At 43.0% G+C, this 25715-nt stretch overlaps 1 protein-coding gene across 2 annotated transcripts in view; it reads left to right on the forward strand.

Annotated features, from left to right (window-relative positions):
• Enox1 (ecto-NOX disulfide-thiol exchanger 1) overlaps positions 1 to 25715 on the forward strand; it is a 218783-nt gene that overhangs the window by 173113 nt on the left and 19955 nt on the right. For both annotated transcript variants that reach the window (XM_051160858.1, XM_051160859.1), the window contains exon 12: positions 17841 to 17943. In XM_051160858.1, the coding sequence (XP_051016815.1) occupies positions 17841 to 17943 (103 nt within the window). The remainder of the gene's footprint in view (positions 1 to 17840; positions 17944 to 25715) is intronic.

A 25715-nucleotide genomic window follows, 5' to 3' on the forward strand; every position in this document is an offset into this window, starting at 1 on the left:
TCCCAAATACCTGGTGCCTGAAACATACCTCATGCATGCCATCTGCAAGAAGGCAGCAAGGAGAGAGATTTGGGTTGGGGCATATTGGAGAGTGGGGTATTCAATGTTGGCTGAGCCTCCACGGTATTCCAGGCAGACAGGTCGAACTTTGATTGGCTTTCATAGTAATCAAATGTTTTTCTTTCCCATCCATCAGATTGTACCCCACCTGTTCACATGATCTAATTTACCATGATAAAGGTCACAAAAAAACCCTCTAAATTTTAATAATATCATTACTAATGTAAGCTCAGCAGGTGAAAATTATGATAGTGAGTGTATTGTAGCAGGGAAAAATAAGAAATGTCATACTGAGAAATGAACTGAGAAAATAACATGCCAAGAAAGCCATAATACGATTAATCTTTACCAGCAATAGAGTCAGTATCATGCAAGATAAATCAACCCAACTAATTCTGGTTGCACATACATACATTTAAAAAAAGAAAAGCATTTCGCTTTAGTTTCTTCTTTTTGCTGTTCAATTTTTATGAGGAAGGAGATTTTTCATGCCATTGCCTTTTCAGACAATGAAGTATGTGGACCTGTGTAAATCCAGCAGGGTGGGTTTTACTTCCCAGGCATTGGAGAATAATGCACACCTATTTTACAGAACAAGTGTACTTTCCACCTGCTAACGTCTACCATTGTGGCATATTGTAAAACTAAATGAAATGCTACAGCTTAATTTAAAGAATGAGTGGGGCTGTTGGAATAAAAAGTGTGTATGTGTGTATATATATATACATATATACACACATATATACACACACATATATATATAAAGTTAACATGACTGTCACAAAGCTATGCCCAAAGAAAGCCATTCAGTTGACCAGAGACCACCATTTAAATGATCACCATCAAGCTCTGGCCCATGCAGCAGGGATGCTTATAGTATTTAATGAGAGATGTTGAGAGATGAAAATTATTTCTTTCTATCAAAGTGCGTGTTCTTTGTTGGGTACTCTATTTCTAAGGCACACGTGAAGGATTGGTTTGTTTGCTTGTTGGTTTTTTCCAAGTGAGTACTAGTCGGGAATAACACCTGCGTGGCCACAGTGGGCCATGCTGTTCTAGAGCATAGTACCCGAGTTGTCACTTCCCATGCTCCCACCTGCCACACTCTGTTCCTCATCCAGTTGGCCAGGGGTGGGTATAGCACCTTTTAACCTTTATCCAACTTGGTATGGTGTCTTTCAAATCAATCAATGGCTGTAGATTCCTAACTATTATTTTCAGTAGCAGCAAAATTCAGCAACATTTGGACTAAATACAGTTTCAGACATCTGAACCCCTCTGTTGAGTTTCCTTCGGGTGGAAGTGACTGGACTTCCACAGTACTCTCCTTCCTCGGCTGCGTTATTAAACATCCACCATAACAGCCGACTTAGTGTTAGACAACAAGGTACAAAGATGGAAAATGGTGGGTCCTCCTTTCAGATGTGAGTTGGGAAGATGGCCAAGCATAAACAACATATAGGAAGAGGGTTATCTGTGAAATATAAAGAACATATTTCAGATTAATAGTGTTTTTATCTCTTAGTGAAATTGCATTTTTATTTTCTTGTCATCTGCATTTCCTAAACCTTGTTCTATATCATATTCAAAAGGAGAAAGCTAGTAGCTCTTATAAAGAGTAAACCTGAAGGAAGAAACCTCTTCTGTCTTATGTTTTTAAAAAGGAAGGAAATAAAATTTGGTCCTCACAATATGTTAATATTTAAAATCACTGAAAGCATTAATAATGGATACTAGCTAGAAATTGACTTCTTTACATCTGTCTAAAAAGGGAAAGGAATTTTGCAACTTTCAAATGATGGAGCACTGATGGATCTAAAGAACAGAAAGGCTCAAAGTGATGGCATTGAGCTTTGCCACTATCTTCTCTGCCAGCTCCCTGTTGACTTGGTGTAGCTCACCAGGGCTTAGGAGGCCCTGACCAACCAGATTTCTATAATGGTTGGTCTGCGACTCCCATACAGTTTATCCTCTCTGTGTATATGGTATCACATTCAGTCAGTGTGATTCAACAAATATCACTGAAGGGCCAGCTTTTTTTTCTTTCCAGAAAATAATGGTCATGGCTGTGCAGTCAGCACTATGCTTGACACTAGATTGTTGCTGAAGTGGAGAGAAAGGACTGTAGGCAGAGTGAGCAACCAGAGTCCTGGTGGGCCTGTGTTTGAGGCTGCTACTGCATTTGGCTTCTGCCTCTACTGGAAAGCAAGTGTGCCTTGGGCTGAGGTCTGGGAGTGCTGGGGTGGGGTAGCTAACAACGTAGCAACATGAAAATGATCCAGGAGGGAGCATCTGCAACCCAGATGCTTCCATGCTTGTCTTCTATTTTCTCAGCTGTCTTCCTGAGATCTCAAGTCCAACCTTTCCAGAGCGAGCTGTTCTATCTATCTGCTTCTACGTGATTTCTCATCCTGGGGTCGTTACCTGCTCACTACCAAGACACGCTTAAGTGTTAACTGGCTCTTCCTTCTTCTGGTTCATGATTCCCACGTAGCGTCTTCCCATTCTCCCTTCATAGCAGCTTCCACGCCCTCCTTTTTCAATCTTTGCCGTCAGAAAGTCTGCCATAATACATACTTCTCAGAGTAAGGCTGAGTCTGAACCATAGGTCTCTGCTTCTTCACCTGCCCAGCCGAGCATACACATGGCTTTCCCTTGTTCTCTTAGAGCTCACCTTGACCTCCGCTGTTCTCTGGCCACTGTCCAGAGTCTATGGAGAGTGTTTATGGCTGACTTGTCCATCAGTGCTGTGCTTACTGCCACCCACACTGGAGTCAGACATCACACAGATCCACAGAAAGTCCTTCACTAGCAAACAACAGCAGGAAGCCAATCTGCTGAAGCTGCATCCCGGCCACCTTCCAGGTGGCCTCCTGCCTTGTGGCCCTTTTGCCCCACGACTATGCCATAATCACCATTTGCTGGGCATCCCTGGAGACCCTGCTGGCTCCCCCTAGTCATCCGTTCCTGGCTGGCTGCCCTCAGCAGGGGCCCGTCTCAGCTTTCCACTGCACTCAACATTCATATCATAGACAATTTTTCAGTTGAAAAAGATAGTGATGGGTGCCCGAAGGGCGCTCTAAAAAGGCTATGACACACAGCACAGTGGTGAAGACTTGACACAGGACAGTGTTGGTTCAAGTTCTGCGTCTGCTTCCTACTAAGCATATGTCACCTTGGTCACCTTGGTCAAGTCATTAGCTTTCTTATACCTGATTCTCCTCATCTATGAGGTGGAAATGTAGAGCCTGACGTCATAGGTTAGGTTTGTTTTGTTTTGAGTCAAGGTCTTGCTGGACTTGAACTCACGATCCTCTTGCCTCAGCTTTTCATCGGGTTTTAACGAGAATTAGATGACCTCATGTTTATAGAGTCCTTATTACATTATCTGCCTCTAACAAGCCCCACATAGATGCTTGTTGAACCCGTAGAAGTTAAGGTGGTCTTAAAGTCACCAAGAAAACTGCTGTATGAGGGTCTCTCTCTTGACAGCTAAACCCCAGCCTTCACCTGCATGCGTGTTTCTGGTACTAATCGTTCTCACCCGCTTTAATCATTGCTATGGGAAATCTTAGAGAATATAGCTCTTGGAGCCAGCCACAGACACGATGCCTGTGTTATAGATCCAGCCAACTCCACTGAGGGGAGATGTCTCCGAATACTAAATCTGGTCGCCTTGTGATGAGTTGCTGCACCTTGGCTGGTGGCTGCAGCCCAGCTGTCTCCATTATAGCTCGCTCTCTCTCTCTCTCTCTCTCTCTCTCTCTCTCTCTCTCTCTCTCTCTCTCTCTCTCTGACATTGACACCTTTTTGGTGCCTCTGGGGTTTACCCTGGGTTGACCCAGTACATCAAAGGCTGCTAACGAAGAATATAGGTAAGACAGAGCCCATGACCTTCAGGACTGGCAGTGCCGAGATCCAAAAACCCATGAAACTTCAGGATTTCTTCTCTTTTCCTTTTTTAATTGTTTGTGGAGGTGATTTTGATTAGTATTCTTATTAATTTTTAGAGCATATGTGTGAATCCTTTCTTTAGTTATTATTGTTGTATACACACATACATGTATAAGTATACTCTGCTGAGCTCATGTAGTGTTGCTCATATTCATTTCTATTTAGGGATGACCACTTAAGACTGGATAACCCATCAAGGGCCTCCTCCCTAGAGAAGACCAATAAAGAGCTACTGGGAGTTAATGACTTCTGAGAGAGGAAGAATATATGTTTTTAATATAATAGTTTTATTCTCTGATATTTCATACAATGTATTTTGACCATACTCATCCCTCTAACTCCTCCCAGGCCTACCCCTAACTCCCTACTCCCTCCCAACCTCATATCCTCACTTTTGTTTGTTATAGTAACTCACTGAGTCTACTTTGTGCTGCCCATATACTCCTGAGTATGGGGCCATCCACCATAGCATGCTTGACCTCCCTAGGGACATAGCCTTAAAAAATACTGAATCTCCTTCCAGAAGCCATCGGCTGTCAATATGCTCCTCAGATAGGGGTTGAGGACCATGAGCCCCTCCATGCTAGAATGTTGGTTGGCTGAATCTTCCACAGGCATGTCCTTTTCAGAGAACAGCAGCTGTTGTAAGTGCATAAGAACACCAGTCCTGTCATGTCAAGAAGACACTCTTCACTCCAATCCTCTCCACCCTCTGCCTCTTATGGTCTCTTCCTTGATGGTCTTGGCTTCAGGATTTCCACATGCTCCTGCTCACTCTTGGAGAGGGATACATTCTTCACTTTCCTCGAACTGTGGGAAATTCCCATTTAATCACTTTTTCTTATCAGCGTTCTTCTAACCCATCTGGTATTTTGCTTTCTTCCTCCTCCTCTCTTTCCTCTCTTCTCATTAGCATCAGAAATATAGCATTCTGGCTGCATGGTTCATGAAGTTTTAAAACACTCTTTAGAGACCATTTGCATCTAAGTTCCTTTTCTACAAAGAGAAAGTTGAAACAAGGGTACACAGCAGGTCAAAACAATTACTAGAGACCGGATCCTTCAGGAAGATGTGAATGGCGTGTCTCTACTCTCCTTTCTCCCCCAATCACAATCCTAATCCTACAAAGACTAGGCTAAAGACTGGCGTGCTATTTGTTACATTGCTTGTCCTGCTTCCCACAGATGCAAGCAAAAGGTAAGAACGCAAATGGTTAGCATCCTCTTGTCCACAGGGCCCCTGACTTCATGAAGTGTGATGTTTATGAGTGGGTCATACAAGTAAACAACAAATGGCCATAGGACAAGTAAGACAGATAAAGAGGGTGAATCTTACAGGTTATGTTGACAGAGTCAATGGCAACTGTGAATTTCTACCATATAAGTCTTTTTGATTGGCCCATTCATCTTGCCTGAGCAGCCATGGAAGCTGTCGTGCTAGAGGGTTGTAGAAATCACATAATGATGGTCTCTAATTTGAAGATTTAGGTGTGTGAACTGTTACTCAGTATATTATTTAATGACATAAGTAGCTCCTGGAGATGCTTACATGGAGTTCTTCAAAATGAAATTTTCATGTCTTTGGCTTCTTTTCGTTACCTTTTTAAATTACAAGGAGAAAAGTATAACAAGACTGTCACGGAAATTTTGAAAAATATCCACTATTCAAACATGGCACAGTTAACATTTTTGCATACTTATTTTATAAGATTGCAGCCAAAGTTTAGCCCTATATTTTGTATGGATTCAAATCAAATGCCTATTCTATATTTTGTAAGTTCAATAAATAATAAAAGTGAATAATGATATATTACAGTATACTCAGAGATGTATAGTTTTCAAATTTAGTTCTCACAGCAACCTCAGGAGATAGGCATACAGTATTGTCCTTGTTTTGCCTAAGAAAAAGTTAAGGTTTAAAGCGATGCTCTGCCATGTAGAACATGGCAGCAGAATTAGAACACAGTTCCTCCCTTGTTCAGATACAGCAACTGCACTAAAAGTTTTGTTGAAGGAACACATAGAGATGGAAGCCAATTGTTCTCAAATGTTTAAGTGGCCATTTGTCACATCCATGGCATGAAAATGGCTTCCAGATAATGAAACCATGTTTGTTCACAGAGAACTCACAGAGATCTGCCTGCATGGAACAAGTTCCTTTGGGAAATATGGGACTTGTGCTATGTATAGAAGTGTTTACGTTAGAAGTAACAGGACAAAGAGAGAAGAGAACATTCTAAGCACTGTAGGAAATAGAAAACTACCAAGCTGTTACCAATCTAAAAACTTCATTTCTACTGTCTAGCTTTCTTAATGCTAGAATGTTCCTTTAATGCTACAGTTTATCCAGCTGTGAACTACAGTAATGACCAGCCTGACAAGATATGCCTAGTGATGGAATAGTAGCACAAATGGTAATGGTATTAAGCAAGCACTTTCTGATTGGCTCCACAAGATGAAATCCATGCCTGACACCACTAACTGGGCCAAGAACCCATGGCTGGCCAGGTCATAGACCTTAGGGGAGAACCTAGCACTACTACTCTCCTAAGTGAACCCAATAAGAAACTTCCCCCTAAGTTCTTCCCTTTATACTTACAGATAAGTGCATCTCTTAGCCCTCATCAGAGAAGGTTCTCTTTGAAGCAGATGGTGAGTAATTCAGAGATCCACACCTAGCCAACGTGCAAAATACAAAAGCCTCAAGTGTTCAGTTCTAAGTGGGACCTCTACATTGCACTTGTCACCCCAAGGCCCAGGGATCATCATAGAAGAGGTGATGGAAAGGTTGTAAAGCCAAAGATAACTGCATCAAAACAGTATTGCCAGCCCCAACAGCACAGTAGCACACAGGGACTCACAGTGGCTGGGGCCGCATGAGTGAAACTTGCATAAGATCAAGCCATCACAAAACACAGCATGGACGAGAGAAGGACTCAGGAAGTCCCACCCCTATCTGAAAAACCATTGGCAACTAGTAGCTGCTGGGAGGCAGGAGAGTCAGTTCTCTTCAGGAATTACAGGAGTTTTAGAAGAGCTTAAAGTTCAGTCATCATTGTCGTCGTCGTCGTCATCATCATCATCATCATCATCATCATCATCATTATTATTTACATGGTGAGATTCCATGAATCATAAAGATAACAGTTCTACCTAGCACCCACATTTTAGACAAGTAGCTTCCTGTTATTCAGACTTGTAGATGTTCAATAATTTTCTAAGAGTCAACAAGTTATTAGTGAGAGCCAGGGGGTAAGCCCTAGTATGTAGCATCTCTTCCACCCCTTCATTTTAAATTGTGTTTGTTTGTTTGTTGGTTTGTTTGTTTTGAGACAGGTTTTGCTATGTAGTGTAGTCTGTCCTGGAGCTTGTTGTATAGACCAGGATGACCTTGAACTCACAGAGATCTGCCTGCTTCTTCCTCTCAAGTGCTGGGATTAAAGACATGCTCATTTTGAATTTGACCACATTGGTTCAAGTGGACAAGCCCAGTGGCCGTTTGGTAATGAGGTGCAAAGGATTAATGAGTTAAGCTCGCTTATAACTGAATCCGTGAGAATGAAATGGAAGAGCTTTGATGAAAGGGAATGGAGAAGAGAAAAGTGGAGACTGAACTGTGGCAAGGACCAAAAGTAGGGGATCAAAGAAGGAAAATAGGGGTGATAGACCAGCAGAGTAAAAGAAAAAGCCAGTGAAGATAACGTAGAAAACCAGAAGGTCAAAGGCAGGGACCTTATATTGTCATAGAACTGACACATGTGGCTTAGCATCACTAATGGCTAATATACAAGGATAAGAAGAATGGGAAAATAATTGTCAGAAAGGTGGCGGAAACCCTTCAGAGGGTCTCTGCATGGGGCACCAGTGAGCAAGTTATGACTCAGGTAATGTGGCAGTCTATACAGTTGGTGGACACCACACATACAGGAAGTTGTGCAGGAGAAAGAAAATAGAAATAAGGTCATAGGGGCCACTGGACTAATTAAATGAAAGACTCACAGAAAAGAGTTTCTATTCTGGTTACTCCTTCTTTGTCTCTGGGCGGGGGGGGGGGGCCGCATGGGGGGCGGAGCGGGGGGCTAGTATCCATGAAAGGGAAGGAAGACAAAGGAAAGGAAAACACGCTCTGGTTCTGTAACTTAGCTATGGTGCATAGTGTCTCAATAAGCAGAGGCAAGTTGGTCAGTATAATAACTTAGACTGCTTCTAATATTAATCTCCCTCACGTCTGTTGACTAGAGATTAATACTAGTAATAAGGGCAGTAAAGTTTTAAATAAAAGGCAACTATGCTTAATCTGTGATTCAATGTCCTTGAAAAAATGAGCTCCCCCCAAATTAGGTAAGTTGGAATACCCTGAGTAGATAGTATAGACTTTATTGTTTGCTTGTACCTCTGATAGAGCTTTTGGCAGAAATTGTATAATTCGTCCAAAAACATAAAGAGATCTTTGTAGCACAATTCAAATCTGTGTCCCACCACAGGAGGCTTGCAGAACTAGGGTTTTAAATGTTATATCATCTGATACCCTTGGGAAGGGTCACCTTTAATGTTCGGCATCATGGTTTTCCTCCATGAGGAATTGTTCCTATAGTGTTTTGGTAAGTGACCACTTGAGATTTATCATGTGAAGCTTGTTGTCCTGGCTTCACCAGACTTTTGACCTCACAGAGATGCTCAGACTTCCCACTGTGGAGCTGAAGGTATATCTGCTGTGTGTTGGAAGTGCTACAGGAAAGTAACACTGTGTGTGTGAGAGAGCGAGGGAGAGAGAGAGAGAGAGAGAGAGAGAGAGAGAGAGAGAGAGAGAGAGAGAGAGAGAGAGAGAGAGAGAGAGAAGAGAGAGGACAGCAGGGGTTCCACTTTATTTCTGGCAAATGTGAAAAGGCCAGCTCTTTGCCTCAGAGAGCAGTAGTCAAGGTTCTTGCTGCCAACACACCTGAGAAATGCCCTGTAGAAAGAAGTACGAGGGCCTCGTTCCTTAGCTAAAAAGCTGGCATGGCACTTCCTTTCAAGTATTTCAACAAGATGCCACAAAAACCTTGAGTTTGGTATTTCTGAAACTGAACACACCATCTCCTGGAGTTATATGGTTCTCTGATTTCTTGTTCACCGGGCACCTAACTCATTTCCAACATTTATCTATTTAATTCTACCTCATAAATATTTCTCCTGCTGCACACTGCACATTATTAGCTTATATTTGACCCTCATTATTAAGAGGTAAAAACGACTACACCATTACTGTAGGCTCCCACTTTGCGTCCCTATGTCGTCTCTCATTTGCCTCCAGCCCAGTGTCCTAGCGTACAGAGTTGTTCGTGTAAAACCCTTCACTGGTTAAGACCTCCAGATAGCATCTGAGCTCTCCAGGGTTTGCCCGCTTGTACAGTTTCTTCCACCAACATGTCTCTTTCATAGACCTTTTGTAACAATCGCTTGTTGTACTTTGAATGTCACTTCTCTGTCACTTTGTGCTTAGTTTCCCTAAAAGCTTGGAATTCTTGGTATAGAACAGGCAGGGTGTGCGCGCGCATGCGTGTGTGTGTGTTGTGTTATATTGTATGTGTGTTACGTAGATGTTATGTTTTGAAGTGCTTGAGAGTAAAAAGCTCAACAGCAACAAGGCGTTAGCTTGGGGAATTACCTAGTTTCCTGTTGTTTCTGCATGTTTAATTCACCTTAATCTTTTTGATGGCGGAAATTTCTGGGTTTTGCTTGTTTTGCTTTTAGAAACATCAGATCTATATGTTCAGAAACTAAATAAAAGCTCTCATGAGACTGAAAATATTGCCTATATTTGCTTTACATTTTGTAGAGTTACCCCCAAACTTACAGATTACCAGTAATTTTAATTATCTTTTTCAATTAAGCAATAGCATTATAAACACAGATGAATCATATTACTCTTAATTTTCTCAGGAACCAATAATTCATGAGTCACTAACAAAAAATAACCTTTTCCTAATAGGTGGAAAAAGGGAAAAATGTAGCACATAAAATAGCTATCTAATATCTCTATCCAGTCTTTAGTACTTAAACATACCAATTTTAAGCACAATACATGGGCATACATGCTTGTCTGTCTGGATAACTGTGTTACCTTGAATTATACCCATGGCAGGCTTAAGTGTGGAGGCTTAAATGGAGGAGGAAGGGGGTCCCAGGCTTGTCTACTTCATCAAATGAAAGTATAGACACAAGTATCTAGTTATTAGACTTAGACACACTTCTGACCATAACGGAAATGGTCATATTCACTTTTGGAGATTCTGGAGCCAATTCATCGTAGGCAACAAGTGCTCCTTGGAGCCCATGTAGTCGATGGGCCCTGTCCCACTTTCCAGCAGAGTTTGTTCCCCTTGTGGAAAAAAATCTCAGAAGCACCTCCAAAGCTGAAGAATTTGCCAAGCCCAGCTCTTCAGCAGGTTCAAGTCCTCTGGGCAGGTAAAGGTAGTACGTGGGGAGGTGGCTCCTCCCTACAGCCATAGCCAGTGCACACAGACCACAATGTCCAGTAGCAAGGTGTTTCTGTGGGAAACAGTCCTATCTTTCGTCTTCACTGGGCCATCTCTACAGCATTATCAGAACAAGTCTCAGCTCTATCCGGGTCGTAGCCAGTGTTATTCTGCAGTGTTTGTTGGGGCCCTGTTCAATAATGTCTCTGCTTCTTTGTGACCCCAGCACTAGAGATGGGGACAGGTACTGAACAGTACCCATGGGTGGTGTCGCCTGCTGTGCGTGTACCATTCCCTGCCAGCTCCTGACATGCTGGCTGCCCTCCACCATCCACTTCCCTTACTCACACTGGGTCCTCAACTGTGTGCGGGCCTCAGGATACCACTCAATCTTAGCAATTAATGTGGGCCTGTTGTCTGCTAGGCTCTCGTGTGTAATTTCATTTGTCCTCAGTTATTATCCAGGTTGTGAACAGATTACCCTCTCTCGAAGATATTATTTCCACTTAGCCCTGGGGTTTGTTACTGGTACTTTTTGATGATGCAACCATCATCTTGGTTAATGTTCTTCTTTCTTCCTAACCCTCCCCTGGGAAGCATTCGCAGACACTCAGGCCACATTCTGCCTAGCGTGCTAACCTTCCCAGGCATGGAAGTGCAGTACATGTTCCTGTTTGTCCTTAGTGTGAACCATGCATAGAATCCAGCAGAGTCCATGACCCTGTTAGCCGAGAAAGAAGAAACTTACATAGTCCTCTGCTCCAATTGAGAGGCCTGATCTGAAAATGCCAGAAGCTACTTCATCTCATGAGGACTTCCTGTCCGTATTCCCATTGCTCTGTGGAAGGTTCTGTTCCACACAAGCCTTACGGTTTGCTCCATGTTAAAGCTCATTGTGTTTCTGGACTGTGAGATGACTCAGTGGTTAAGAGCACTTGCTGCTCATTCAGAGGATTTGGGTTCTCAACTGCAAGTAACTCCAGCTCCAGGGGCTCTACCAATCTCTTCTGGCCTTTGTGGGTACCCACACACAAGTATGTATGTGTATATGTATATATATATACACACACACACACATGTATGTATGTTAAGGCAGCATCTTTAATCAGTAATGACCTTTTATGGGCAGCTGGCCTAGACATAACCTCAGAACAGTCTACATCCTGTTGACAAAGGGTTCTCATTCATATTCTCTCTCTCTCTCTCTCTCTCTCTCTCTCTCTCTCTCTCTCTCTCTCTCTCTCTCTCTCTCTCTCTCTCTCTCTCATGTGTATGTTTGGTTGAACTTATAGCCTCATCAACTAGACAAACACTCTTGCTTTGATTTGTATGCCCAGTGCATGCCCAGTGCTCACGTTTCTACTCTAAGTCTTAGGCTCATTTGGCACTTTCTAGTCAACCAATACCTTCTCTCTGGCCTGTCGTCATCTCACTGTGATTCCTCTCATTCTGTACCCCACTATCACCTCTTAATCAGCCTTCATCACCCCATCTCTAGCAGGTGAGTTTAACCTCAAACTGAGCCAGGGTTTTGCAGGAGAACCTTCTTCATTCCTGGCCATTTCTAATTACTCATGATTGACAAAGTAGTAGATCCTATTAAATTAAGCTCTATTTTGATTGGTTGTCATATGTGAATGCCATTAGATGAGATCCATGTCCCTTGCATTCTCAGCATGCTCTCAACAATTTGTAATTTCTTGCCATCTAATGTAGAAAGTGTCCTTCACTCTTGTTCTATATGCTAGCCTTTCTTTAAGATCCATCTTTTTTCTTATTGATTAAAAATATTTATACATCTTTATGGAGTACAATATAGTGATCTAATAAGAGAATACAATGCATAATAGCATAATCAGAGCAATAAGGTCTCCCATCTCTTCAATTGTTAATTATACACTCTGTATCTTTTAAAAATTGATATTTCTACTTCTCTTCTTTTCTCCCCCAACTCCTCTCATGGCCCTTACTCCCTCTCAACTTCATGGCCTTGTCTTCTTTAATTATAATCATTACATTGACATATGCATATGAAATATGAATACAGCCTAAAGAGTCCCTGTAGTATTGTCACATGTATATGTGTTTGGAGATTACTCCCTGGGAATTGATCACTTACCAGGGGGCTCATCCTTTAAAAAGACTGATTCTTCCTCTCTCAGAAATTGTTAATCACCTGTAGCTCTTTATCTACAAGTAGGGCCTTGTGCAATTTCCCCGCACTCCCATTGGCATGTAAACTGTCTTGTCATTGTGCAGGTCTTCTCTCGGCCACCATATTGTTATGATTTTATAAGTGTAACTTCCTTGTTAAATACAGAAGAACTAGGTCATGGCAGATCTCTGATCCTCTGGCTCTTAAAATCCTTCCGTTCCCTCTTCTGCTATGCTTCCTGAGCACTCCACAGTCTTTTGCTCTCTGCGTTGTAACCAGTTGTAGTTTTGCATAGCCATTTTGCTATTTAAAAAAAAAAAAAAGATGACAGCAGGGCTCAGTGGCATGCACCTGTAATCCCAGCACTCAGGGAGGCAAAGGCCGGCAGATCTCTGTGAGTTCAAGGACAGCCTGGTCTACAAAGCAAGCCCAAGACAGCCAAGGCTACACAGAGAAACCCTGTCTAGCAAATAAAAAACAAAACAAAAAAAAATGCCTGTTTCATGAGGTCTGAGTGATAAGCCTCACCAGTAAGTATAAGGGTAAGTATCTAGAACACAGTTAAGAATTAACTGGCTTAGGCTATTGGCAGTAGTAGCTTCTTCTCTGGGGTAGTTAGCTGGCTTTACAGTACCAGGCAGGAATTCCCTCCTATTGAGCAGGCCTTAAGTTCAATTAGACTCCTGTTGGTTACCCCCTTTATAAAGGTGCCACTATTGTACCTACTGCACTATCGTCCTGTGCTTGCCATTATTGTGGCTCCTAGGCTGTACAGCTGGGTAAAACTATTGATCATTTTTCTTCCTTGGCAGCTTGCAAAGCACTTTCAGATACTATGAAATCTGGTCCTCAGGGAGGGGCATCCAAGTTACTTCTAGCTCAGTTCCTCCAAGTCCTGCATGCAAAGCATGTCTTCAGAAATACGGTCTTATCTTCAAATTCTGAGAAATAACCAAGGGTTATCGCATATATTATTTTAGAAGCTCTTTGACTCCTCTGACCAACAAATCAAACAGGGGCGTCCCATGTCTGGTATGAAGTGGGTGTTAGATAATATATTGCTCTTGAGGGGATCATTATCACCCCAAGTGGTATAACTCGTTCAATCTATGTATGTACATATGTATATACATACAACTGTAGATGTTATACATCTGTTTTTTAAGTAAACAGAAAATATCTTCCTATGGATTTTAGCACATCCTTGGTGCTCCTTATCTTTTCTCCTCCTCACCTTCCCTTCCCAGTTAAATCCTTTCCTTTTCCCTCTTTCCCCCTCTGTAATGTTTGTGCCCTGCTGTATTCCTGTCTAGCGCCCCTTCCTGTCCCATGAGCAGCTCGTCACCATCACATGCTCCCTCCGCCATTATGTGTTGCTTCCCCACAGGGCCAAAGCAACAAGGCCAAGTGTCCTCAGGCTGAAATCATGAGCCATCGTTCCGCATTTTATGTTTATTTCCTTGGGTGTCTTAACACAACATAATTTTGTTTCTTGTTTTTGTTTTGTCTTCATATAATTCAAGAAGACTTGATTGTGGCCCTAACACGCGATCTTTCTTAGGGAATTTTCAACATGGAAATGAGAAGAATGCGTAGTCTGTGATCATTGAGTGGAATGTGCTCACGTGTCTTTTAGATCCATTTGTTCTGTAGCGTGACTCAAAGCATATGTTTATTTCCTGTCGTGATGACTTGAGAAGATTGGCATTGAAAACTTCCACTTATTATTGTATGTAGGCTATTCTTTATACCTTCAGGTGGTGGGTACATACATGTTTATGGTTGTTATGACATCTGCTGAGTTGTTTTATTAATATATGATGACATTTTTGTCCGTCTTTACAAAGTCATCTCTATCTGGTGTGAGAATCGTGGTCCCATTTGGCTTTTGGTTTCCATTTATGTGTCTTTTCCCAACCTTTCCCAACCTTTCACACATTGAATCTACACCCAGTGGCATGAGAATCTTTTGATATTTTGAGGGGAAGCATTCAGTTATATCTTGATTTTTGGTGGGTTTTTTGTTGTTGTTGTTGTTGTTATTTGCTCTATTTGTGCAGTCTGTGTATTTCAATGGATGAATTTAATCCATTTACACTAAGTGTTATTGTTACCTATGAGCTCCCCCTCTCCTCTCATTTTGTTTATAGTTTCCTGCGTGTTGTATGTATTCTTGGTTTGGGTTTCCTGCTTATTACTTACCTTTGTGATTTGGTAGCTTTGGGGAATGCTGATGCTTTTCCCTTTCTCTCTTATGTAACTATTCTTCTAGTGAGTTTTATGTGCATGAAGGCAGCTACCACGCTTTGTTTCTAGTATTTCCATGAGCATATCTTGTGAGGCTGGGTCTCCTGGTAATAAGTTCTGTGGTTTTTCCCAAAAGAGTTCTGGGTGCAGTAATCTTGGCTGGCGGGGGTTTTTTGTTGTGATTTGGTTTGGTTTGGTTTGGTTTTGGCTTTGTAGGTGAGGCGGTATTCTATTTTTATTTTTCTTTTAGGACTTTGGTTATATCATCCATTCTTCATATCCTGTAAGGTTTCTGCTAAGAAACCTGTTATAAATCTAGTGGGAATATCCTTGTCTGTGACATGAAACTTTTTGCCTTCTGCTTTTGGTTTCTTTGTGTATGTTTACCGTCTTGTCTATGATGTTTTGGTGAAGTATTTTGTTGTTGTTTGTTTGTTTTGTCAAACCTAGTTAGGTCCACTAAGTTTCTTATAATGAATATCTATACTTCTTTGAGAATTCAAGAATATCTCTGCTATTACTTCATGAAGTAGGTTTATATTCTCTTTTCCTTCTGGAATATCTATTTTTTCATCTCTTCATGTCATCTGTCTTATATCTTGTCAGATTTCCTTAGCATAATTATTTTGTACTCTTTCATAGATTTCCTTCAAACTAGGATCTATTTCTGGAGAATTCCCTTGTTCCTTTGGAGTTGGTATGTGTGCTGCTTTGTCTTATATCTCTATACCGATGTCTGTGCATCTTGTGAAAGAGCTGCCTCGTCTAATTCTATGGAGTAGTTTGTGTAGAAAAGGATTTTGTTTTTTATTTACATTGAATGTATGGTGCCATCTGGGTAGATCTCTTGTATTATAGGTGTTCTCAAAAGTGTGGGCGCTTTGTTTGGCTGTGGTGCTATCAACAGTGTCTGTTGGGTCTCAGTGGTATAGATTATAGTGATTCATAAAAATAGTTATATGGCTTTGCAACTCATATAGGTTTCTAAAGGTGTGCATCCTTGCATGTCACAGTGTAAAACACAGCACTGGGGACCTGTGTGGCCGCTGCCATAGTCTTGGTGACATAAGATGTAGATTGGGCTGTCCTGGATCCTAGATTAAGTACAAGTGACACCAAGGATGAAAGAAAAATAGTCACTGAGCCATAGAATGTGAAGGGATCCTCCTTGGGCCCTTTAGTATGAATATAGGAGATGCCTGGGCTTAGAGAAACAGCTTTCACAGTTTGAGTCACTGGATGGGAAAGGACCTTCCATGTTTCCCATAGGGTGAGCACAGTGATCCTGGGCTACATGGCACTAGTAACCGTAGCCCCATGGTGTAATTGTCAGTTGTTCTTGGGCCTGTAGTACTGTGGCTGGTCCTCTGAAGCTATAGAACTTGTATGGTCTTCTGTAGGTCTCAAGAGATAAGAGCATGAAGCCAAGGCTTTGGCCTCAATACTGATGGCCCACGGACCATGCCTTATGGAAGATACCTTTCCTACATGATGGGGTGTATTTAAATGGCACTTTTCCTAAGGCTGCTGTTACCCATGTTTCTGGTGGTGTATAGTGTAGAGGAGACCATCCCTGGGGTCTGTGAGTAGTGCTAGAGCATTGACACCTGTGGTTACGTAGCATAGGACATGGATGGAGGGACAAGGGTGATTGAGGCAGGGACTGTCCACACTAATAACTGCAGTCCCGAGGAGGAGACCTTCTTAGTTCTGTGCGGCTTTTCTCTAAGCCTCTGGCAAGCTACTCCTGAAGCTGTAGGATGCCCCAGGGCCTCTCTGATACCCTGTGAAGAGACCCGGGTTTCAAGGCTTTTAAGGTAAGATGGTGTCTAGCAGGTAACTGTTTTAATTGCTTGGACTCTGGACGTCGGGAGGGTCTGTGTGAGGTCTTTCCTTGTGGTAGCCAGGCAGCCCACAAGCTGTTCTTAAACTCTTCTTAGGGCCAAGGAATCCTGAAGTCACCCCACTTTTATGATGGGGGTCACTGGTGCTTTACGGCTTACCTTTTCCTTACAATACAGAGCGTTCCTGCCTCCCAGCCAGTGACCTAGGGTGAAAGCTGCAGTTTGCTGCATTCTCTGGGGTGCCATTCTGACTCTGCATTTTATTTAGGGGTCCAGTGATCTCCTCCTTGCTGATTTCCAGCATTCTCCTTCAACCACTCGCCTCAAGATACAATTTTCTCTTTGCTGCCCTGGTACTTCCCCATGGCAAGGTTGAGCACAAGTTGCATTTATTCAACTGCTTTGGATCTCCGTGAAGGAGAGGGAGCTCTCTTTCAATTAGCAGCTTCCTTCCAACAAGACTCGACTTCCCTAGTGATTATACAATATGTACAAGCTATTAAATTTCTATTACATCCCTTTCTATTTTAAGTAATAAATCAATAATGGGAGGATATGAGCCAAATCTTTATGTCTATCTTTAACTTTTAGAAGGCCATAAAAATAATTCCAATCAGCCCAGTCTTGGCATTTCATGTGTGCACAACTCTTGTTCAATTTCTCATTGTTTAGTTAAAAAAAAATCTCCTGGCTTTGCCTTGCCTTCCTTCCCTTTTGGTGCATAAGAATCCATCCCTACTCAGCTTAAACACTACTCCATCTACAGTTTTGCCTCGGCTTCTCAGCACGTCCTATTGTCTGTCCTCACTCAGTTATTTTCATAGTCAGTCTTGTCAGTCAGCTTTGATACATCCCCCAGAATTTCATGTTTAGGATAAAACATACTATCGTGGCTACATTCAAACACGGCCTTTGCGAATAGAGGTGTTTGTTTTGTCAAATTTGCTATTTCTAATGAGTGTCTTGGTTGTGTGGGAGCAACGTTAGGAGCCTATTATTGGACAGACAATTTTAAGATTTTATCTGCACTTCTAAGAGGAAGCAGTGGCCTGTTTTGTAGAGTTTAAGAATCGGGTGGGGTTTGTTTATTAAAATGCATGGCTTTTGTGTTTTAATCTCACAGGAAATCAATGTGTTGACTGTCGCATTGGTTAACCAAGACCGAGAGAACAACACTGAGAAAAGAAGCCAAGGCCTAAAGTCTGAGAAAGAGGCTCTGCTAATAGGTAAGAGAAGTCTCTTCTCATCATTTTGTTTACAAAAATCTTCCCCAGAGACAGTTTAGTAACTCACTTCCATGTGTCAACAGTCTAAACAGCCAAGCCTCCAAATCGGAGTTCAAACTTATTTCATCAGCGTTACACAATGTATATTTCAAATAAGTGTCATACAGACTGGCAAGAGGTTCCTCTCATCAAGGACTGGAAACATGAGGTAGTCGTCAGACAGAAAATCTGGTTCAAGAAAAATAGGCTAATTTGCAGCCCATGTGTCATAAATCTCAATTTTTAAATTTAAAAAGAGGTCCGGTTGGTTCTTGTCCAAAAGTCCATAAGCCATGCCAAGCTTTTCTCAGTTTTCAACTTGGAGATGAACCTCTAAGCCCCTTAGCAGAAGCTCCATCCCAGAGTGAGCCCCAGTGCCAGGCCTGTAGTGCCAATTCGTAACTATACAGAGCAATGTCGTTAGAGTAATCAGGAAAGTCTAAAGCAGACTCCCACGTCACGTGGATCCACCTGGCCCCTAAGGGAGAGAAAGAGAAAGGAAGTTGCCGTCCACCTGCCCCAGAACTCTTGCTTCGTAAATCTTTACCCAGTTGATCCCGGCAGAGTGCTTACACTCCCAGGAAAACATTCTTGGGGGTGGAGGGGGATGTCGGTCATGTGCTTGGGAGTCCATCTCAGAAACACTTCCAACCCAAGAAGGAAGGAATCTGCTGTGCTTAACCGGTGACACACAGCCTTGCTCCAGGCTGCACCTTGGCAGAGACCCCAGCGTGGGGTTCCAGGTTCAGCCTGGCTGCTCTGCAGGGTGGTTAATGGTGAGAGTCGCAGCTGAGGTACACACGGTACACACGATGCGGGCCGTTCTCCCCCAGGTCATTATCCGGCAGACGCAACATCTTCTAAATATTGCATCAGTCCTCTCCTTGCAGATGGCAGGGTTAGTGGGGGCCTGTAGGAGCCGGCAGAGGAGAAATTAAATTCAAAAGACGGTCCAAACTTCATCCATCACATATAGATTTTTCAACTACAGGGTTATTGAATATGACACCAACTTAGAGATACTCCAAGGAAAACCAATTATTTTTCTCTCTCTCTGATGATATACAGCTGTAATAATATGCCACGCATGTGTCTCAAAAGACGTGCTGATACACTGTCAGTTCTGGGAACCCAAAATGAGCCTATATATAGCTAATAACTGGCTTTTTCTCTCCCTCAGAAAATATTTCCAACTATGACAACTGTATGTTTTATTCAGTGTGACAAAGATATGATTGGGGCCCCTACAATGCTTTCGGTATATAACGAAATTCATAATGATCAGTTTAAAAAAAACTTTCTAGAAGTGTGAATAATACTGACCACTTACAAGGCTTTAAAATTTAGAACAGGCTCCTGTGTTTGTTTCCTTTTCACTGGAGGATGCCTCCTATTTTATTTTACATTCTCCTTGGGAAATACAGTTAATTTATTATGCCTTCTAAATAGTTCTCTTTATATATAGTATAAAATATGTGTATAAGTTATAAGTGTGTTTATGGACACACAATTTTAGTCAGTTTCCACACAATTTTAAGTATATGCTTAATTATTATATGTTCTGAATTATTTACAGTTCTGCATATATATGTGTGGTGTGGTGTGTGTGTGTGTGTATGTGTGTGTGTGTGTGTGTGAACATGTGTGTGAACATGTGTGTGGCATGTCCATGAAGGCTAGAAGAGGCAGATGCTCCTGAAGCTGCAGCTAGAGACAGTTGTGAGCTGCCTGACATGGATCTGGCTGGAAAGCAAAGTTAGTCCCTCTATAATAAACACTCCTACCTGCTGAGCTATCCCTCCAGCCCCCAGTTACTATACATTAATGGGAATAGACATGGAGGTTGTGTTCATAACTTTCTACCTCTGTTAATGTCTTTCGTATCAGAAAAAAAGAAATTAGCTACTTGACTGTGATAGAAAGAAAACCTAAGAACATCAGTATCTTCAGTGAAAGTATGCACAGCAAACTGAATGTTCCCCACACAGTTGATGTCCGGGGCCAGCCCACCTGTAAACAGGAGACTGAGTGAAACAGAACAGCGGATGCACACATCTCAAATAATTATATGAAACCTTTCTACCACATTTTCCTTTCAATTCCTCTAGTGGTAGTTCAACAAAAGATACATAATAGGGAGGAAGAGGTAGGGAGGGTGGGAACAGGAAGATACAAGTGAGGAGGTAACATTGGGGCATAATATCAATAAATTATAAGAGAGAAAAAAGAAAAATAATAAATTTACAATGAAGAAAAAAACAATGCTTTGGACTCCCCCAAAAGATGCCGTGATGGAGACGATCTCCAGGCTGGGCAGCGGATCCTGTGGAAGGCTGCCGTTGCCTCTGTTATTAGCAGTCTTAGCTGCCGTTCATATTGCTGTGGTGATATGCCCTGATGAAAGTGACTTAAGGGAGAAAGGACTTTTTTTTTTTTTTTTGGCTCACAGTTTTGAGGCTCCAGTCCGTCATGGTGGAGGAGTCACAGGCACAGGCGTGTGAGGCAGCTGGTCACATGCTAACCACAGACTAGAAGCAGGGGGAGAAGAATGCGTGTGCCCAGCTCACCTTCCCCTTTTCTGCTCTTAAATAGTTTTTATTGACATTAGATAATTTCATAAACATTCAACACCCATTCTTACCCCAACTCCTTCCAGATCCTCCCCGATGTCTGTCTATCTTGCAGCAGCTGCCTTGGTCCTCTGGCTCTTGCAGTATCTCCAGCCCACCTTCCATCCTGTTCCCAGAGCCTTCGGGGTAGGGAGTGTGTTGGTGGCGTGCTCATCAGGGTGGTTATTCTACAGTCAACTGATGTCTTCATTTTGGTCAGCTACAGCCTTCTCTAATGATTTTAGTCTACTGGAAAAACAAAGAGAAGCCTCCTTGATGAGGGTGAGAGCTACACTTAGCTGTGGTGTGAGGATGAACGTGTTTACGGGGCAGTTAGGAAGTACCCGGGTAGTGGACTCTCTCCTCTAGGTTCTGTGCCCTCACCAGCCACAAGTACTTGGCTACATTTACAGAGCCAAGTATGAATTCCATCCCAGTAAGTGGCTATTGGTTATCCCTAGGAGATAGATAGTGCCGCTGTTGCCTCTCTCAAAATGTCTTGCTGTGCTGGCCATTGTTGTGGTCTGTTGGCATGGCAGCTGGATAGGACTATTGGTTATGTTTCTCCTCGGATGCTTGCATGGCTTCTTCTGATATTATGAGAATTAGTCATCAGGGAGGAGGCTTCCAGGTCAGATCGAAATTGAGTCCTCCAAATCCTGTGTATGAGGTATGTTGTGTTTTAGGCAACAGGGTCTTACCTTCTTTTCTTGGGGACACCAAGGGCAACTGCAATTGTTTGGGGAGTCTCATGAACTCCCATGACCATTAACTTAAAAGGAAATTTTTCATACCTGGCATTGAGGTTTTCGTTAGTCTATGGGGATGGAGACATGGTCACCCCAGTTGTCACAGTTTCAACTAAGTGTGTGTGTGTGTGTGTGTGATTTTAAGTATCTATAAAGTAACATAATCTCCTATGGATTGTTTCAAACATCCTTAGGTTATTTCCTCCTCCTCCTCCTCCTCCTCCTCCTCCTCCTCCTCCTCCTCCTCCTCCTCCTCCTCTGTCCTGCCTCCCTTCTCCCCTCCCCAGGTAAGTCTGTCCCATCAGTTTTCCCCATTTCCTCTTCATAGCGCCTGTGTCCTACTACTATTTGCCTTTCTGGTGCCCCTCACCCCACCTGAATCCTGCCACCCCAGTCCTATTTTACTTTCCCAGTCTCTGCACTATTCCAGGTTATATCATTAGTTGGCAAAATGTTCCACATCTGGGAATATATGACTATATTCAGTGCCCCAACACCCTCCTCTCAGGACACATTAATCTTATATGAGAAAATGACACAAATTTCAGATGCCTGGAAGACAGAAGGAGTGAAAAACAAACTATTTTAAGAGTATTCAAGTGAGCTGCAAATGGGGCTAGAACTTGCAGAGTAAGGAAGTCCTGGTTATCTGTGGTCATTTTTATGGCAGGCCCATTGGCCATTCTGTCCAGACTGTCCATTCCCAGGACCACTTTACAAAACCAGAGTCTTTGTTTCATTTATTTATTTTATTGTTAGAATTTATCATAAAGGATATGTCGGATCTTATTGGAAACCTTTTTTGGAACTTTGCAACTCTGGAACTTTGGAGAGTTGAACCATTTCTGTCAGTTATCTCCTCGACAATTAGTGAGGATAGGGTACTGTGCCCACACACAACTAAAAGGCTCAGCACCATTGTGAATCCCACATAGACACAGTCACAGTTTGAGCTGGGTGCTAAGTATAAGGAGCTTTTCCTCCAGCCTTCTTGATCCAGAGAATCATCAGGTTCTTAGTGGTCGGGCAAAGGGTATGTTCGCACCATCCTGACTCCTGTTCACATCAGGATCTACACATGCTATAGGTCACTTGCACCTCCTCACACCACTGTTGCCATTGTTGTATCACCAGCTCATGCGCGTGCCCTGTGTTAGAATTGAAACGTTCCACCTAATACCCTGGGTGTTGAGGGAAAAAATTAGTTGAACATAAAGACACTACATTTACAGAAAGTTGGATGATAACTTTTTGGTGTTCTTGTTGAATAAAAGTGAGGCCACAGTTAGGTGGCACCCAAGGAAAGTGATCTGAGGTGTATGTTTCTCACTGAAAGCTATTGACCACAAAAAAAAATGAGGAAGTGACCTAAGTCTTGCTTCCAAAGTGCAAGTGTCCCACTCAATAAATCAGCAAGCATGTGTGAAGGCCTCCCTCTAAGATAGTGGCTCGCAACCTTCCTAATGCTGTGACCCCTTAATACAGCTCCTTGTGTTGTGGTGACCCCCAACCATAAAATTATTTTTTGTTGCTCCTTCATAACTGCAAATTCGCTACTGTTCTGAATCTTAAAATAAATATCTGATATAGAGACGGTCTTAAGCGACCTTTGTAAAAGGGTCATTTGAGTCCCCAAAGGGGTCAGTCACGACCCCACAGGTTGAGAACCACTGCTCTAAGGGTTAGCAGTCCCCGTGATGGAAAAGAATTATCAGGGCAGAATCACCGACCACCCACTAGATTCAGTCCATAATCCAACCACTGTCCGTACTGACACTGAAACAGGCACTCTGGACCTGTGCTTAGTAAATACTGAGCTACTATCCTCCAGTGCCAACATCACACTGCAGCCATGCAACAGATGGTGGCGAGAGTCCATCTTCCTTCAACGCCTTCACAGAGAATGAGACAATGAGGTATAGTGTGTAGTCAAACCAGAAACGTGTCCCTGGAGAAAGTACAGTCAAGCTGGCCCTAAAATTGTAAAAGCTTTTGCTGGACAAAGAAGAAAGTATTTAAGGACCTCTCGGATACAAGGAACAATTCACTGAGGCACCCACATCATCTCTGAACACTTTAGTTGATAAACTAGGAAGAAAGATATAAGAATTGTTCATATCAAGACTGTGTTCAGCTCAAAACCAGCTGTATCTTCTTACACCTAGAAAAGAGGAGAACCTGCCTTGACTTCTTCAACCAAGAGCATCTTTCCCATCCTCCTGCCCAAGCATGTTCTTTCCAGAGTGCTGTTGGCTCCACAGCCTCCTCTGCTCACTCCTATACCCGCTGGAACTGTACATAACCGCAGTTTCTTGGTTTGACCTATCAGCTGCCCTTGGCATGGTTGGTGTCAGATGGTAATCTTCTTTCAGATGGTAACACTTTCTTTTCCTGGCCATCGGAATGCCACTCTTTCTCTTCCATCACTTCCTGTCATGTTCCTTCCTTTGCTGAGGTTTCCTTAGCGTCTTCTCTAAATCTCCAAATTCTTGAGTTCAGTCTCGAGCTCCAGAGACTGCAACATTCAGAATTTATTCCAAGGCCCTGACTGGCAAACGAGGCTCTCCCTCCCACACACCTCTACATGTGAGCCACAGCCCTCTTTAGCTAGCCCTGGCCTTGCTCTCTTATTCCTAACAGAGGGCCCTTGCACTCCCCACAGAGAGCATGGATTTACTGTAGACTTAGCGTGGTAGCTAGCTTCACATCTCCCACTTAGAAGACCTTCCTAGCTCACTGCCACTGGTTTTCTCTCTTTTATGCTCACCACTATCTGAAAACAACTTTCTTTTAGTTTTAATACTTGTGTTTACCATCTATGTTGTTCATGTAGACTGGGAAGCCACATAAATGGCTTACAGGATGCTGTACCCAGCACCTTGGCGTCACCATATTGCTGCCCAGTGCTCAAAGTAAAACCCTTGACAGAACTGAATGGTGGCAAGGGGGAAGCTAGCACTATTTGGTTAATTCAAACACGACCAATTTGGTCTTAGTGAGGTTGAAAACAAGGATAAAATACATGGTCCTGGTGGAATGCTTTTTTGTAGCCTGGCAGAACAGGCCTTCCAAATGAGCCCTGCCGCTCCTGACACAGAGCTGGTTTACATTGTCTCAAGTAGCTTTTAGCACCCCGAGACATGTAAAAAGCCCAGTAGGACTCCTCTGCTCCTTTCCCAAGGCTCAGAGACACTGTAGAAGTGGGGAGCTGAGGGTATGCATGGAGAGAAAGAAAGAGTCAGAGGACAGGAAGAAGTACTGGGGAATGCTGTCTTCCAGACATGGCACGGCTATCGTAGGAAAGAATTCGCAGCAGCTATGGTATGTGCACCCCAGGCACAAAGCTGTCCCCTCTCCTTTCAAGGGAGCAACCCGGTTCCTTTCAAGAAATTGCAGAGACTTAATTTACAAAGTTGTCCCCAACTGAATCCAGTTTTTAAAATGAGAAAAACTGAGCCATACAGAACAGAGAAATTGCATTTTTCTCAGGCGGTCCCATAAAGGTGTTAAAATCGCCACCATCATCTATGACCCTATGATGTCATAAAACTATAGATCAGGAAAAGAAAGGTCCACAGTAGACTCGGAGTCAAGGGCGGGTGCTCTCTGTCTCAGAATACGGGTATTTCAGCTGAATGGAGATGTAACTGTTCCTGCCTTCCCCGTGCAAACCTCGTGTGAACAAACCTTCAAAGGCAGTAATGAAGAGTGCTTGCTCATCTAGACTCTGGCGTCTCTACCCTAGGCCTAAGGAAAAGCTGGGAACTTGTCTTTGAAACCTGCCTGGCACTCACCCACAAGCACTCTGCATGTCACGGAGGAGAACACAGGGCAAGCAGCATCCCTAATCAGTTCAAGGCCCCTGAAAATGTAGGGTGGCCTTTTGCTTGGCCAGTGCCTGCCCCGAATGCACTTTAAGCAGGTGACCTTTGATGGGCCAGCATCAGCTCTCACAGTACAGTGTGGGAGCTGTAATACAGCCCGCATCCGATTAAAGACTGTAACGTCCCCATCTAAGCCTGACTTTCTCACAAAAAGCAGCACACGGTCTGTGGGACTGACACCCCACCACCACCACCACTTACTATTTTGCTTTTGGACCCGGGAGCAGGGAGGATGGGAAAGTCATGCTTTTTGGTTCATTCCTGTCAGTACAACCAAGATGGAAAGGATTTCTACAGTGCACCCATCCCCAGACCTTTGCAAATGGTGGTGGTAGGAGGTAGGGCAGAGGAGAGGTGAGCACCTGGCGCCTTTTCCGCAGCAGCCACACATTCCGGAAGTGGGGGTGTGGATTACGCCGCATTTTTCCTAAACAGCAACTACAATTATAAAGGACACTCGAGGCAACGGGATCTCTGACACAGACGTCTAA

Source organism: Acomys russatus, chromosome 18, assembly GCF_903995435.1.
Source record: "Acomys russatus chromosome 18, mAcoRus1.1, whole genome shotgun sequence".
Classification (NCBI taxonomy): Eukaryota; Metazoa; Chordata; class Mammalia; order Rodentia; family Muridae; genus Acomys; species Acomys russatus.